We start from the raw sequence: 15,838 nt of genomic DNA on the forward strand, positions 1-15,838 counted from the left end.
ACCTCTCTCTTTTTTATTTTTGCCATTACTAAAATACTAATTATGCATTTGATAAGACTGTTCAAAGAAGTATATGTGATATTTTATGTGAAAGTGTCCCCAGAGTAGAGTAGAACTTATGGAGAAAATAGCTTTCTCCCCCTAAAACTTTGCATTAAGCTTCTTAGAAAGAGCAGAGGTTGAAGGGTAGGTGGGAAATGGACCTGAGGACTTGTATTTGGCAGTTCCCTCATGATCTGACAAATCTGTGGTTGGGGAAAACATGTACTTCTACCCCTGTCTGCTTTCTCATCTCACCCAGAGTGGGAATCCCTCTCTACTTTTCCAGACCCATAACGATCTTCATTGCCTTTGCATGAGCTCTTCCCTTCTTTGTTGGGAGTGGGATGGGGAATCCAGTAAGAAATATTTTCTGGTACAATGCCTCTCTAACAGATGCCACTGTGTGCACACTGCTGACACACTCCTGCTTTTGTATCAGTGCTTTCTATGCAAGAAGGAGCAGGAATATCATAGTTACCATGACTTTGGAAATATCATACAAAGTACAATGTCTACTTTTGTTTCTCATTATTTCATCTTCATTTCCTTGAATCACAGAAGGCACTCAATAAATACTTGCTAAAAGAGTAAATAAATTACTAGGGATTGAAGTAGGACTTGGAGGTTTAGAGACCAGTGGGGGAAGGAACAGCAGTAGTGAGGTGGAATTGACTAAGTGAGCAAATTTTGACACTGATTTCGCATCTTTGTGTCTTCACTTCCCTTTTTAACCAGCTTGGATTCCAGGGTCCAGCAGTATAAGTGCAACCTTGCATCACAATTAACTCCTTTGTCCCCATATCTCTTCATCACACTTGCCTGGCTAAACCTAAGCTCTGCTTAAATACAATTCCTCACCTACTCCAAACCTGCCTCTGTGCAATAACCACAACTAAATAAGTCTATGATCATGCTCACTGGTTAGATTCTCGACCATTAACTTTAAGTGGCCCTGAGTGTTGGTCAGGTATCAACTGCATTTCATTATCTTTTCACTTTTCTAGTCTCCTAAATACAATTTTCACACTTTCTTTACTCTCCTTAAACATCTAATACATTCTCCCCCACTCAAAATCTTCAGCTTATGTTTTTTATTCTTATTTCACAAAAATGTAAAAAATAACAGATCTCATGCCCTCTTCCAGTTCCTATTTCCCCCTTCCCTTTCCTTCCCTTTCCTAAAAATTCAGTACTTAAGCTATCGGATGGGACCAAGCAAGCAGGCGTCCGCATGGGAGTGAGGATGGCAGGAGCCAGGTAGTGGCGAGAAAGGTGTCTGTGGAGCAAGACGGCCCAGCATGGGGCTGTGGAAGCCATGTAGGAAAAAGACATTCTCAACACCACTCTTACAAAAGAGTTTACATCTGTACGTATGTTCAGCCTCCTCTCCTATTACTTGGATTAACTGACCCCTTTATTGAAGGCCAACTCCTCTGCTTCTGTATCAGGTTGCACCTCTCTGGACTAGTTAAGGACATCTACCCATCTCTTCTTTAGCATCAGTTTATCCTACTGCCACATATCTCCTCCACTTTAGAGCAGAAATTCCTTCAAATTTTTTTTCTTCTATCCTCTCTTGACCTTATTCCAGGCATGCTTTAACCCTACCACTGCTCCCAAACTTCTCTCATCAAGGTCACCAGTGGTTTCCACATCACTTACTCAAATGACCTGTTCTTGGTGCCCACTCATTTGACCCATCAGCAGCATTTAACTCAGCTGCACACGCACTCATTTGGGGAAATTTTTTTTTTTCACTAGTCTTCTGGAAAAATCTTGGTTCTCCTCCTATCTCAGTAGTTCTATCTCCTTTGCTGTTTCCTTCTCATCTCAATGTTTACACTTTGGAAAGACTCATTGCTCAATCTCAAGAACTCCTCACTTTGTCTACATTTATCCCTTAGAGTATCTCATTTGTCTCCTCACTCCGTGAGCTGATGACTTGCAAATGTGTACTTCTCCTCTGAACTCCAGACCTATTTTACACAGCTGCCTATCTGGCATCTTGACCTAGATGATTAATGCATTCAGAAACCTAATATGTCCAAATCCGCACTCATTATTCATCCAATATCCTCGAAACCTGCTCCTCCTGTAATTTTCCTCATCTTAATAAATAACCGCATTCCCTAGTTGTTTAGGCTAAAAACCTTGGCGCAGTTCTTCATCTGATCCATCATCAAATCCTCTCAGCTTCACTTAGGAATATGTCTAGAATCAGACCATTTTTTACCATCCCCATGCCACTATCCTGGTCTCGTCCACAGTCTACTGCCATTTGGACTATTAAAGTAGCTTCCTAACTAGTTGCTTTGTTTCCACCCTGGCCTTTATTAAACCTAATCTATCTTAATAAAGCCCCCAGAATTGTCCTTTAATATTTGTGTCAGATTGTACTTTTCCTCTGGTCAAAACTTTCCCATGGCTCTGTGTTGCCTTCAGAGAAAGATCCCCAAGCTCCCCAGGACATGACCCTCTGCTCCTCTTTGACTGGGTTTTTTTATTAATCTCCTGCCTCTCCTCTGGAAATGGGTTCCTTGCTCTTCCTTATACTTGTTCCAACCACAGGACATTTACACTTGCTGTGTCTGCTGCTTGAAATCTTCATCCTCCAGATAGGCAGATGGATCTGTCTCTTACTTCAGGTTTCTGTTCAAATATCAACTAATTAGGGAGACCTTCCCTGACCACCTTAAGTAGAATCACCCTTGCCCCATTCCTGTCCTCCCAGCATGCCCTGTTCTGCTCACACTGCTTAATTTTTTTCTATAACACTCCTTGCTATGTGCCATCTTATATATTTGCTTGTATACTTGTTATTGTCTATCTTCCTTCCACTAAACTGAAAGCTCAGTGAAGGCATCAATTTTGTTTAGTTTGTTCACTGCTATTTTACTAGCACTAGAGCAGTTCCTAACAGATAATATGCTCTCAATATATTGAGAGGTTTCAGAAATAAACGATAGATCTCCTCCTTCAAGGGCAGATATTAATTATTCTGAGAGAAAAATCCATTAAGCCATAAGTATCAGCACCTCAGTGTAATTTATCTCCAATTATAGCTAAAACAACTTGAGGGAATGAAGACAGGTGGAATCAGGACAACTGGTCTCCAGCTCTGGAACTGTCTTAGCTTACTCTGTGACTCTAAGTTTTTATTTTTTATTTTAGATTTCATCACCTATAAAATGACGTTGTTGGACTAGATTGGGGATTCTTGGCCTGGGGTCTAGAGGCTCCTTATCAGCCCACAATGGGCTTCAGGGGACATGTGCATCTCCTATTGCTGTGTGCAAACTTTTGAGGCTATGGGCACATGTGCGCATTTCTTTTCCAGGTGAGAGGAATGTTTGTGACCCTGAAATGGAGAAGTTCTTGAAGTCCTTTTTAGTCCTAACTTTATATGATTCTAAGTTTTGAGAAGAGGATGACAGAAGACAGCCTGATGCCACTCTGCACAGCGGGAAGGCAGTCTCAGTTCTGCCACATCCTGAGCAAGTTCTCTCACTTTGGTTTATATCACTTGTAAAATGAAGGCATTGGACTAAATGATCCAAAGTAATACCTCTGATTCTACATTCAACTCAGACAAACCAGACCAAAGCAAAGAAGCAAACAAAATGTGGTAGTAAGCTTGGGAAGTCATCCTGGTCCGCGCTGGGTCCTCAGCAGTGACCAATCTTACCAGAGTCCCAGACCTGCTAATGTTCTAAGAGCACTCTGAGGGGTAGGGAAGGGGAGATACAGAGGTGGTTCCTGTTGTGGACTCTAGCTCAGGGATTCAGTGGCTTCTGAAAGATGGAAGATTGAGTCTTAGAGATGACTGGAAATGGAGAAGAAAAGGCTTCACTGCTTCTCCTAAAGATAATTGGGGTCTGATTTCCTAGTTTAACTTCATAAATCCTGAAATAAATTATGGAAAAGATCTCTTTGTAGTGTAGAATTACATTTTGATGGATCAAAGGGGCATATACAATCTAATGCTCTCTTGTTAGTCTACTTTTCTTATTAGAATCCAGGTAAAATTTTGTTATTGAGGAAATGAATTTGACACAACATGCATACTTTTTATTCGTTCCACTCTTTTCCCAGCTCCCTCCCCCTGGCTCCCATGACCTTGCCAATGCCCATTATTTCTTTCCTTCTAAGTGCGTCCTGTTTGCTCTGGAAAAGAAATTCATGACTGGGTTTGAAGAACACATGCAGCACTTGGAGGAAGCTGTCTGGAGCCTCTCCTTCCCCAGACACAGTGTGGTCCTGGGGACAGCTGTATGGAAGGTGGAAGGTTGATCCCTGTAATCCCCTCCTTTCATTCAGCACCCACTGCCTGCCAAACCCTATGCTAAACACTTAAAGTCCAAATGAGACACAATCCCTGCTCTACATCTCAGAATCACGAGGGAACAAAGCTGGATTTGCATTGGAATCTACTGCTTCCAGGATTTTGCTCCTGGCTAAACGGGGAGGCTGGGTCCTGTGATAAGGAGAGTGTCTTTGGCCAGCAGACGGTTGTCTGCATGCCTCCTGTGGGGGAATGGGACTGAATGGGGTAATTTTTTTCAGGGCCCTGGCCCAACTCCGCTGAGCTTGGAGGGCCCATTAGGCTGCAGGTCACAGCAGCTGGAGCCCAGGCGCCCAGAGCCGGTCACGCGTCTGTGCTGCCCGCTGCATGAGTCACAATGGAGTCATTGACTATTTATTTACTCCGCACAACAAGGCCGCTGTTGACTTAATTACGCGAGCCTCCCAGTCACCCTGGGGATCTTTAACTGGCTAACGGACTCTCCATTGCCACTAACTCATCTCTTCTTAACCTCTCTAAGTCCTGAGTGGCCCCCACATGGGAGGGCTCCGTTGGCATGTAGGGGGCACGGAGAGCGAGGAGGGTGACGGGAAGGGGAGAGGCTGCTTGGGAGCTGGGTGGGGTTGACCCGACTGGGTCTCGGAGTATTTCAGGCCGGTGCGGGGCGCTGGCCCCGGGAGTGGAGGGTGGCAGCGCCGGGCTCCCCGAGGGCTGAACTCTAGGAGAAGCAACTAAAGAACAAAGGCTTGCTTCCAGTCAAGATAACTGGTCTCTGGAGACGCAGCCTTTCCGCTAGAGCCGTCGGAATTGGAGACCGGAGAGCGGGGCTAGCGCCGGACGCGGCCGTCTGCAAGCGGCCCCGCGCGCAGCGAGCCCGGCCTGCTGGGCGCAGCCTCGCTTGACCCTCCCGGAGAATCGCTGCTCGCCGGCTTCCTCGGGGGGCAACGTGCAAAAGCTCTGCTCTAGTTAATTTCGTAGGGCCGGGATAAAACAGCAACGGTATTGAATAGATGTTGACTTTTCTGACCCAGAGGAGCGGAAATCGGGGATTGTTTGCAAAAGCTCATGTTTTTACTGAGAAGCTGGGGGGGGGGGGGGGTGCCTGGTGTGCTCGCCGCCGGCGGCCCTGCCTGGAAGCAGAGTTCCGGGAAGGCTCAGGGACTCGGGCATCCCTGCCCTCCTCGGGCCTTTTAAAAAGTCCTTTAGAGTATTTAGACCTGAGGCCAGCCAGGCCAGGACTGCTCCCCAGGCTTCTTTCTCCAGCCCTGGAACTGCGACCTCCGCTTTGGCGCCCGCCAGATCTCAGACCAAACTTCTTTCCGCAGTTAATCTGTTTGGGTTCTGCGTTCCCGGACCTGGGAGGGAAGGAGGAGCTTGCCAGACCGGCGCCGAGCCTGCCTGCCAATCCTGCGACCCTCGGGAGAAGTCCCTCTGGGTTCTGTGCAACCGAGGCAGAGGGAGAGAGGGGCGCAGTGACTCCAGGCGCCCAAGGGGGTCCGGGAGCGCTAGGGGAGCGCGCGGCTGGTGTGCAAAAGTGTGGAGGTGTGCGCGAGGCGCAGGTCAAGATCTTTCTCGCAGACCTCAAGGGGAAATGGGAGTACTTGGACTACAAGGGCCACTTTGGAGACTACTAGCTGCTTCCCAAATGCAGGCAGCAGAGAAGTTTCGTTGCTATGGTTTCAGAGAGGTGTAAAAGTCACCGCCCAGAACCAAATGCGCCGAGGCTCCCGACGCAGGTGGTCACCGTCGGGGCCAGGCAAATTCCTTGGCGATTTGCATCACCCCCTGACCCTGCATCTCGTTCCCCGTCCCCCCGCCCACAGCAGGCGGGGGTGGGCGCTGGTTGCGGGGGATTCCTAACCTCTAAGTCTGGGGGCGCCCATAATTATCGCACTTTCGCTCCAGCTGTCCAGGGACAAGCGCCGGGTGCCCTTGGCCTCCGCGGCCCGCAGCGCGCAGGGGCTGCGGGGAAAAGAGCGCGGCGCCTTTAAAGCAGGAGGCGAGGAACCCCCGCCAGGAGGCGTGTCTGCCTCCGCCGCCGCCGCCGCTCTACGGTCTCCGTCTCGGCCGCCGCCGTCACTCGCGCTCCGCGCCCGCGGCTGCGCTGCTCTGTCCGCGAGCCGGGACTTCCCGCCCGACCTCGGCCGGCGGCTCCTCCCCGAGGGCCACCCCTCCCCCTCCCCGCCCACCTCACCCCAGCGACAGGTAAGGACACCCCCGGGGTGGGCTCGGACCCCGTCCGCCTCCCGAAGAACATGTTCGCTTGAGGACCGGCGGGACCGGGGTGGGCAAGGGACGTTTTCCGCCTGGAGAGGAAGAAAGCGAAGAGCGGCGCGGCGGAGCGCGGTGCGCGCGGGGCACCCGCCCGATCGGTTCCCCGCGAGCGGCCGCGTCCCGCTCGCCGCAGCCGGTTCCCGTCCGGCAGGCGACCGGCTCGGTTGGCCGCAGACGCTCCGGTTCTCCGCGGTAGAATAATCGAATCAGTGGACGCGTTAGGAAGTGGCCTCCGCGCCGGGGCTCAGGCGAGGCGGAGAGACCCAGATGGCAGGAAGCGGCGCGTGTGCCCGCGGGTCCGCCGGCCCGCGCAGCCTGCCCCGCGCGCCCCGCCGCCTGGCTCCCTGCTGAGGCGCGGGCGTCCCCGGAGCCCGGCGCGGCGCAGGGCGTCTGGGAGAACTCGGCGGGCGTCCCGGGAGGGTGAGCCGAGTGGTGGCACCGGGGCGAATCCCAGACGCGGAGAACTTTTAACAACTAACTCTCAGCCCCTGGCATTTTTACCTTCGAGGAGTTTTCACCAAACCGCGCGGCCCAGCTGCGGCTCCTTAGACTGATTTGCAGTTTAGGGAACGGGGGATATTAGAAAACTTCCCACCACTATACTTTTGGTAACAGAATTACCTTCTGTCGTGTCTTCATCTTCCTACTGTAAGTATTCTCTCAACAAAACTACCGTATGGACTGTTATTTTCATTTCACAAGAGGTGATGGATTCATTTGAATCTTAGTGTGTAGTATGCTGGAAATATTTCAGTCTTGATTTGTCTAAGTTTATTACCTTATAACTTTTTTTTTTTTATAGAAACCTTTTTTTTTTTTTTCCCACTTCCAGGGGCCTTAGGAACTTCTTAGTTACACAAACAAAATGAAACGCAGAAAAGGAAGGTGAGGGAGAGTAAGTGATGCCTGGAAGTCTTAACCTGTTTGTTTTCTTCTCTTGAAACCCATTGAAGATCACAGACGCTGAAATTAAAAGAAAAGGGTTCCAGGACACTTACATCGATTCCAGTTTAGTTTCTTAATTAAGATACACTTCTTCTCAGCATAAAAAATTAATTAAAATTCTAAATGCCATTAATCATCAATGCAGCAGAATGTTGGTGGAGCAGCTGGTAGGTGCTGAGAATCACAAGGGGTTGCACAGCATAGCAATCCCGGTTAAGAAGAGGGAAGTGCAAGTATGCAACAGTGTGGCTTTAACTGACATCAGCTCTGACTTTATTCTCTGGCACCTCTAAGGCCATGGATGAACAGGCTGTTTATTTTAGGTGAGCTGCAATACAGCAGGCCACATGCATGGAAGACTAGGTCAAGTGTTACTATGAGATGAGTTTTCTCAAATGTCACATAACAGCAGGATTTCAGTGACAAGTTAAGTGGAATTCCTACAAAGAATTCCATGTGAAAAATTTAAATATAGATATGGTGTGGAAGAACCTCTGAAACATCTTTGAAATTCAGGTTGTCCTGGGTTATTATGAGTTTGCTGTTTCTTGCAAAAGGTATCTAAACATTGTGCTGTAAGGATTGTTACACATTTATTCATGCCCCAGCAGGTGGCAGCTAACTAGAATAACATTCATTTTCACTGGGAGAATAGAAAGATACAATTGAGTCTCAAGTAATACTGCCCCCAAATAAGAGGTCATTAGTGTCAGTAAATATAAAAATACAGTGAAAGATGAAGCTAATGGCTTTTTGTTGTCGGAACAAGCTTTGCGTGAACATGATATGCATTTTGTCCCTTGTTAATTTATCATAGGCTTGATATCGCTTCATGTCAGCATTCTGTGGTTTTTTTTTTTTTTTTTTTTTTTTTGAGCCTTACTTTTAGACACAGCTCCTCTGTGTGTGTGCATATATGTGTGCATTTGCAGTTTGTTATCTCTGCTTTGACCTTGGAACCTACAGAGCTTTGGCTCCTAGAAATAAAGGTTGCCATATGGTTAAAATGAGAAAAAAATGCAACTATGGAACAAGGTGTATGTATTTCACAAAGCATATGCTCTCCTGACACCAAATAGTGTTTTTTGTCTGTTTTTGAGAAAGGAACAAATTACAAAAATGACACAATTTTAAAAAGAGATTTAAATCTAGTCAGTGAAGACTATATGATGATTTTATCAATCCTTCATATAGCCCCACAACTATGATGTATGGTGTAAGTATTGGGGAGAAACTTGTAATAACTTCAAAATTACCTTACTATAGGCATTTTACACTATCAAATCATTCTGTTCTTGTACTGGGGATGTAATTTTAGGGTTTTTGTTGTTGTTGCTTTTGCCCTGGGAGGGAGTGACATTTAGTAAGAAAGAATGAGAATTAATCTGATTGCCCTTGTAACAGATGGAAATCTGGAGGTGGAGAATTCTAAAGTAATAACTAATTGTACATTTTAGAAATGCCTTTAGCCTTTAGCCACTGAACACTGACAACATGTTATTTAGTATTCTGAATTCTTGGTGGTCTTTCGGGCATTTTTTGTACTCCGAAATAAGTAGTTTAGTGCTCATGAAAGAACTCAGAGTTAATGTAAGTGGCTTTTGTAGTAGTATGTCCTGGAAGTAGATGGCCATTAGCACATCCTGGGTATGCCAAGCAGTCCCAGTAAGCCACACTGAAATATACATACAACACAGTTGATTAAAAAACAAACAACAACAAAAAAACCCTCTTGACAATGTGAACAATGCAATAATTCAATTTCACAGACTGTGTAGTAGAAATATGCACATTGTCACTTCAAATGGTACATTACCCATTCAATGTACTACTATCAGTTCACTACTACAGGATAAATCTGTGTCTGGAGCGCTGTCCATGGTCCTGAAGAAAGGTTGTCTCCTGTCTTGCATTTCAATTAGACAGGTGGAGTTGTTTTCTGTAGTGTTGAAGCCTTTCAGATTTGGTGATAATGTAGATGAACCTGATTTAGCATATCGAAAACTTAGTTCTTTGGGGACTAATTAATAGTAAAAAAATTATAGACTTTCTAGTGCTTAATTTACTGTGTAAGAACTTCATGAATCTGTCAGCCTGATCTTTCACTTTTTCAAGCAGGCAGCTAATAAATAATCCCACAAAACTAAATAGTTTAGAATGCTAGTTTTAAGCAGAGAAGCTGCAACTGTAATATCAAATGCCATTGTGTTAACAGAATACACGAAAAAGAAGTACCATAGTACATTTTGTGTTCTCAGGTTCCATTAAATGCCAACTACATTGCAGAATTGCAGTATTTTGATTAGTCACAACATTCTATTTTCAGATACTAGGTATAAACTATGTTGACAGATAAAAATAAAAATATTTATTGTTTCCCTCACACTCATTATTATCTCTGCTAGGATCAAAAAGAGAAAAGAATAAATAGAATGGAATAAATGAGACAGCAAATACAAGACAGAACGTGTTGGGCTGTACATGCCACACAGGAGACATTTTAAACATGGACTGAAGGAGTCGCTAGATACCCTTGGTTTTAGCACAAGGTGTTCCTTTTAAAGTGCTCAAGTAGTCAAATTATTTGATTGAATTGCCTGCTACACTGCAGAACTAGCCATTCGTGATACTTATTTTTGACACTACAGTTATGCCTCCATCTTAAAAATAAAATCAAGGTCCATGTAATGCCATTGCAAAATGTAGCTTTATTTTCAAATAAGCATTTTTTAATACCTTAAGAAAAAATGGATTGAAGGAATCATTATGATGGAATGAAAACATTACATTGTTTTCTTGCTTTCTAGGGGAAATACTACTATTACTTTTTAAAAATTAGATATTCTTCAAATCAGATATTTTATATTTTTTCATAAAGTTTAACGTAATGCCCTGTCAGTTGATTATGAAAAAGATTAATTTTAAGATACAGATTTAGCAGTTTGCCTCTTGATCACTTAAAAATAATAATAATATATAGCAATATATTTATTACTGTCCATTTTGGTTTCACTTACTAATGTAAAATAGTAGGATTGGATATTTTTTGTCTATATGCATGGAAGACAGAATATTACCTATTTCAACAATAAAATGTATTTCAACAGAAAGTATATTTCTCTACTTTTCTTCTTGACTAAGTTGCTAGTTGTGAAAGCCAAGACAGTCACTTCCTGGGAACTCTGAATATTCTGATCAAAATACTAGAAATAATAAGGCATTTTTAGACAAAACTGTGACTTGTTGCTCAAGTTATAATCCCATATTCCACCTCTTAAAGAAAATATTCCATTCAAAAAACCAAAGAGAGAAGAAATTTGGGCATAAATGTTTGCAACCTTTGGAGTTTGCTGCCCCAATTCAAACTTACTGTCTTTTTATATACGCAGAGTTATTTTAGATGAGCTAAAAAAAATGGGTGGGAAAATATGATTCTTTCATTTTAATTCAACATTTTTTCCCTAAAAGGCCACTTGAAGAAATCTATATTTATTCCTGGGTAGTAATTAAGGAATGTCCCACTCAAGTTTAAATGACCATCTTCACCTCTCCATTGCACCCCAATCTCTAGTCATTCCTGGACAAAATTTTAAAAGTATAACTAAGACCCTCTTTCAGCCTAAGCACAAATTACATTTGCAATAAACTCCTTTGTCTTCCACCACTTCTTTTTTACAACTCCTAGGCAAAGTGACTTTGACTGAGCATGTCATTTATTCAAATTCATCAGTTGATTGTAAGCGGTCCCCTCGCGGACACCAGTCACTCTTTTGGCAAAGAGTCTTACTGAAAATAAAAGCACTTTCCCCACGTAAATTAAATCCTACTTCTTCCTTGCAACTCAAGGCAGACGATCGGATCGGTTGCATAATAGATACTGAGAAGCTCCCTGGCAGGGAGCATTAAGAGGCAAGCAGCTATCTCAATTTTTCTCACTTAATCTTGGCTTCACGTCAGACGCTGTGCAGCAGTGCAGTAGAACAGGGCCTGGCAGAGCCCTCGCGAGCAAACGCGCCTTTTGTGCGGGGACTGGACTTGCTGCCGCCGCCTCGGCCGCGGCCAGGGCTGGCTTTCCGACTGATTTCCCCCTGCTCTGCTTCTGCAGGCTCGCGCGGCCGGATTGTGGGTGTGCGTGCCGGATTTCTCCCGGAGGTGCCCGCCTGACATGGATGTCCCGCCATCCCTTGCAGTGGAAGGTGGCTCCTTGGCGCAGTGAGTGAAGAACATGCCCCGATTGCTAATGGGTTTGGGAAGCGGAGATTCCTCGCGCTCTCTGTGACCATGCCGTGATCGTGCCTGCGGCCACCCCTCCACACAGCCTCATTCCTGCCGGAACCGGGAGCCTAACGCTAGATCCGGGAAGTGGGTGCCCGGCGCGCGTGGACACAGAAACACCATGAAGATTATTTCTCCGATTCTAAGTAATCCAGTCTTCAGGCGCACCGTTCAACTCCTGCTCTGCTTACTGTGGATTGGATACTCTCAAGGAACTACACATGTATTAAGATTTGGTAAGATTCCCCGTCTCTCCGCGGCTCCGGGGGGTCTGGCTCCCGGGCAGCAGCGGATGTAAACAGGAGAGTTCGCGCTGCCGGGCGGGTGGGCTGCGCGCATTCCAGCCTGTTCCACTGCTCCGTGGCCGCTGAGTTTTAAAGACCCCCGCGCCCCCCCCACCCCCTTGTGCCTCTTATTGCATTTCCTTCCCCCTCCCCTTTTCTTAAAAAAAAAAAAAGAAAATTAGCTGCAGGAGGTTGAAGTGAGTGCCAGCGCTGGGGAGTGGTGCTGCCCGGCTCCCCCGCCGCAGCCCGCCTAGAGCGGCTGGTGACGCGGGCGGGGGGCGCAGCGCCTCGGCGCCCACGGGCTCCCGCAGCCGCGGGCCTGGGGGGGCCGTGAGGTCCCTGGGTGTGCCTCCCAGGCTACAGTCTCTCAGCCCGCGGGGCTGACGGGTTAACACTTGCTAACTCTTTGGCGAGTTGTAGTCCGTGCGCCTCCGCCTGGGACCCGGACGGGTCCGCTTGTGAAAGGCACTAGCCGGTCTGATTTCTTTTGTCCTCAGAGAGATTTTCCGGTTAATTCCACCGCTTTTCCAATCCCTGGTGCCTTCAGAGGGGCGCGAAGCTCTTAAAAATACTGCTGTGAGGTTAAAGGCTCTGCTTGGCTGAAGTGAGGCAGCGTCCTAAGAAAGGGGTTTTGTTTGTTTTTGACGTGGGAGTCCTCCTGTCACAGTCTTCTCACTGCCCCTCCTGGACTAGTGAATGATTAACGGTGGCGACGGGAGGAGGGCGTTGTGTTTGGGAGCAGGCTAAGTCTGCGTCTGTATTTCACTGTGGCATGATAAAAGAGCCCAGGGAACAGCTATATATTAGGGGAATCTATTGCTTTCCTAAGGAATCAGGGTTTCCTGAGAGCGCAAAGAAAAAGCTAAACGTGGGCCTTAGGTGGAAACACTGGTCAGAGGGTTTGCTTGGAGGGAATGAAGGTGGGCAGCGCTGGGCTGCTCTGGATGGCCAATGGAGTTTTATAGGAGCAGAACTAGTCAGGGAAAGTTCCCTTAAGTAGATAAGAGTGAGAGAGAAGAATGCCAACCGGGTAACCGCTTCCTCTGTGGGCGCCTCCTTTCACAGTTCAAGTGGATTTAGACCAAAGAGTGCAGGAAACCGTAAAATCCTGCATATGTGCCTTTGAGATAAAAGCAGATACATTCAGTCACTCAGTCAAATTTAAATCAAAGAGTGATTGCCTGCATCTCTTATTATGTCAACAGCATCTTCTCTTTCCTCTCCCCATGTGCTTTTTCTATAATGATAACATTTATCATCTCTCTCAGGCTTTGTGGAACCAGGGTAGGAATGCTTTTCTCATATTAAAAAAAGAGGAAACCCTGCTTTCCCCTTCTCCTACCCAACACATAGACCTGGAGTCCAGAAGGCTGGTAATGGCAAAAAAGACAATGGGTTATAACTGGATTCCTTCTTTCTTCATGCCTTTAGATGGCACTTAAGCAGGTTGCTCTTAGCAACAAGCGTCCACAGGAATGCTTATTTCTTTGGAAGAGATTAAACAGGTCCCTATATCACTGGAAAGGCGTGTGTGTTCAGCTGTTCTGTTTCAAGCATGTGAGTGCTACAGTATGGTAGTTTTGCCAATATTTTGAGTAGTACAACCTACTTATTTGGAATATTGAGATCTCTTCTGAAGTGTGTTTGTGAATGAGTGTGCCTCAGTGTGTGTGCAGACTGGGGGGGGGGGGGGAGGAGGGCTGGGAGCTGGAACACTGAACCAGTATGCTAAAGATTTAATTATTGCTGTTCTGGTCTTGCAGCACAATATTTGCTGAATCATTAGATTGTTACATTCGCTGATCATTTCATATCTTCATATTAAAATCTTGGCGACTGTAGCAGAGTGTGTAGCAGCTTTCCAAAAGAGCTGACACACACAAATTTACATTTTCCTAGACCAATGCTTACTAAGAATCTCCTTAAGAAATAGGGGAGTAGGTAACCACCTTCCCACCAGTACCTTGATACCCTAAACCAACAGCCCAGCTCCTGAATAACCTGGTGCTTTCTCCATTAACTTCAAACATCTTCCATATGGAGGTCCATTTCTCTGATTTCTGACCTGAGTTGTGGGGCAGGACTGTTTTCATTGTAATTACTGGGACATTTCCCTGTTGAGGCTACTTTGATGCAGTGGGACTTTTATTTTCTTCTGGGGAAAACATGTTTTGAGTGGAGTATGTGGTTGGCATCCACTTTAGAGAAAGGTTGTTTTCAACTTTGGCCAACAAGGCGAAGCAGAGCCTCACTCTTGGCCTTGCGCCTTGGAAGGGAAGAGGTTGGAGTTGCTCCTAGAGCAGCTGCCCCTGGACAGTCACTGGGTGTGGGTGAGACTCACGGACTCTGCTGAGAAGGTGGCATCTAGCTCCTTCTTTTACCTTCCCCAGCTACCCAGGCAGCTAGCTGCCGCCTACCTCCAGGCAGTGGTGCTCTGGCAATCCACACCCTCACCCCCCCCCACTCTTTGTAGTCCTGTACCCCTCTCCCACTCCCAGCCTCCTCCTATCCCTGCTCAGGGTATGAACCTTGCCTAGTCCCTCCAGTCTTAAGGGTTCTCTCCCTCTCTCTCTCTCCCTCTCTTTCTCTCATACACACACACACAGGCAAATGCACACTCACAAAGGCAAAGCAAGTCAAACACCTTGGCACAGTGACTCCTCTGTGGTGCCCAAGAAAAATTCCTGCAGTTGCACCCAGTTGTTCCTATGCTAGGGCACTCCCTACTTCCCCATCCCAACTGGACTGGCTCAGTACAGGGCTGCACACCGGGCCTGCTCCTTGGTTGCTGCTTAGCGGATGTCTCTGAGTGAAGGCCTCAGGAACAACGCCAACCCCAGGCCCTTCCTGGAGGCTTTAAGGCAGCCTGGGGGTGGGGGGTGGGGAAGTCCAGGGTCAGCTCCTCAGGAGGGGATGGGCCAGCTCTTCGCCTTGGGTGGTGGCCATTTTTCAGCTTAATCCAGCTTGACTTCCCCAGGACCGTCACCCAGAGGGCACCTTGTTAGGAGACAAGGTAGATCTTGGACAGCTAGAAAGTCAATTTCCTTGACGCAGGTCAAGTCAGACATTCTCTGCCAGCTTACCCAGGTGTGGAGGCCCTGGGATGCCCCAGCTCCGCCTTTCCACACTGCTCCAGCTTTGGGGCCCCAGCACCTATGTAAATGAGACACCTTTGTCTCTCTGCAGCTGTAGCCCAGGCCCAGCCCTGAGGCTAGCAGGAGAGGTTGGAGGCAGGATCCATATGTCAGCATGGCCCCCAATTCCACTGTCACCCAGTGGAAAGTTGGCTCCCCAGGACCTCAACATTCCTTTTGTTACTTTAATCCCCTTCTCCTGCAGGGCTGCAGGACCTTTGCTCCCAGGAAAGTGTGGGCAGGATTCGAAGCTGGCTCTGGACAGGGTTCTGGGCAGGGCTCTGGGCAGGGCTAGTAGTCCAGCTTGGAGTTTGCGGGCTTTGGCATCTTCTTTAAGGAATCACTCAGCAAGCCACCCCTTGTTTCTGATCTTGGGGGTTGGGTTTTTCAAATTCCATGTCTGAATTGGCATTTAGAATGCCAGGAGCAAAGACAGCAACCCAAACTTTCTCTAAAACTCCTGGACAGTTTCTTCAAGATCATTTTTTCTGAGGAGCTGAGCATGTGGTAGGCTATTTCTTCCCTTTAGATGCTTCGACCTAGCTTTTCTCTTAAGTGTGCCAATAGAAAGCCTTTATTAA

The 15,838-nt window shown here is 46.8% G+C and overlaps 1 protein-coding gene across 1 annotated transcript in view; it reads left to right on the forward strand.

The window, feature by feature from the left end:
- Nucleotides 1-7,082: 7,082 nt before the first annotated feature.
- Nucleotides 7,083-15,838, forward strand: part of GRIK2 (glutamate ionotropic receptor kainate type subunit 2) — a 485,925-nt gene continuing 477,169 nt past the window's right edge. The window contains exons 1-2 of the mRNA XM_016220206.2: nucleotides 7,083-7,267; nucleotides 11,670-12,075. Of these exons, the coding sequence (XP_016075692.1) occupies nucleotides 11,961-12,075 (115 nt within the window). The 5' untranslated portion in view covers nucleotides 7,083-7,267; nucleotides 11,670-11,960. The remainder of the gene's footprint in view (nucleotides 7,268-11,669; nucleotides 12,076-15,838) is intronic.

Source organism: Miniopterus natalensis, chromosome 5, assembly GCF_054644295.1.
Source record: "Miniopterus natalensis isolate mMinNat1 chromosome 5, mMinNat1.hap1, whole genome shotgun sequence".
Classification (NCBI taxonomy): Eukaryota; Metazoa; Chordata; class Mammalia; order Chiroptera; family Miniopteridae; genus Miniopterus; species Miniopterus natalensis.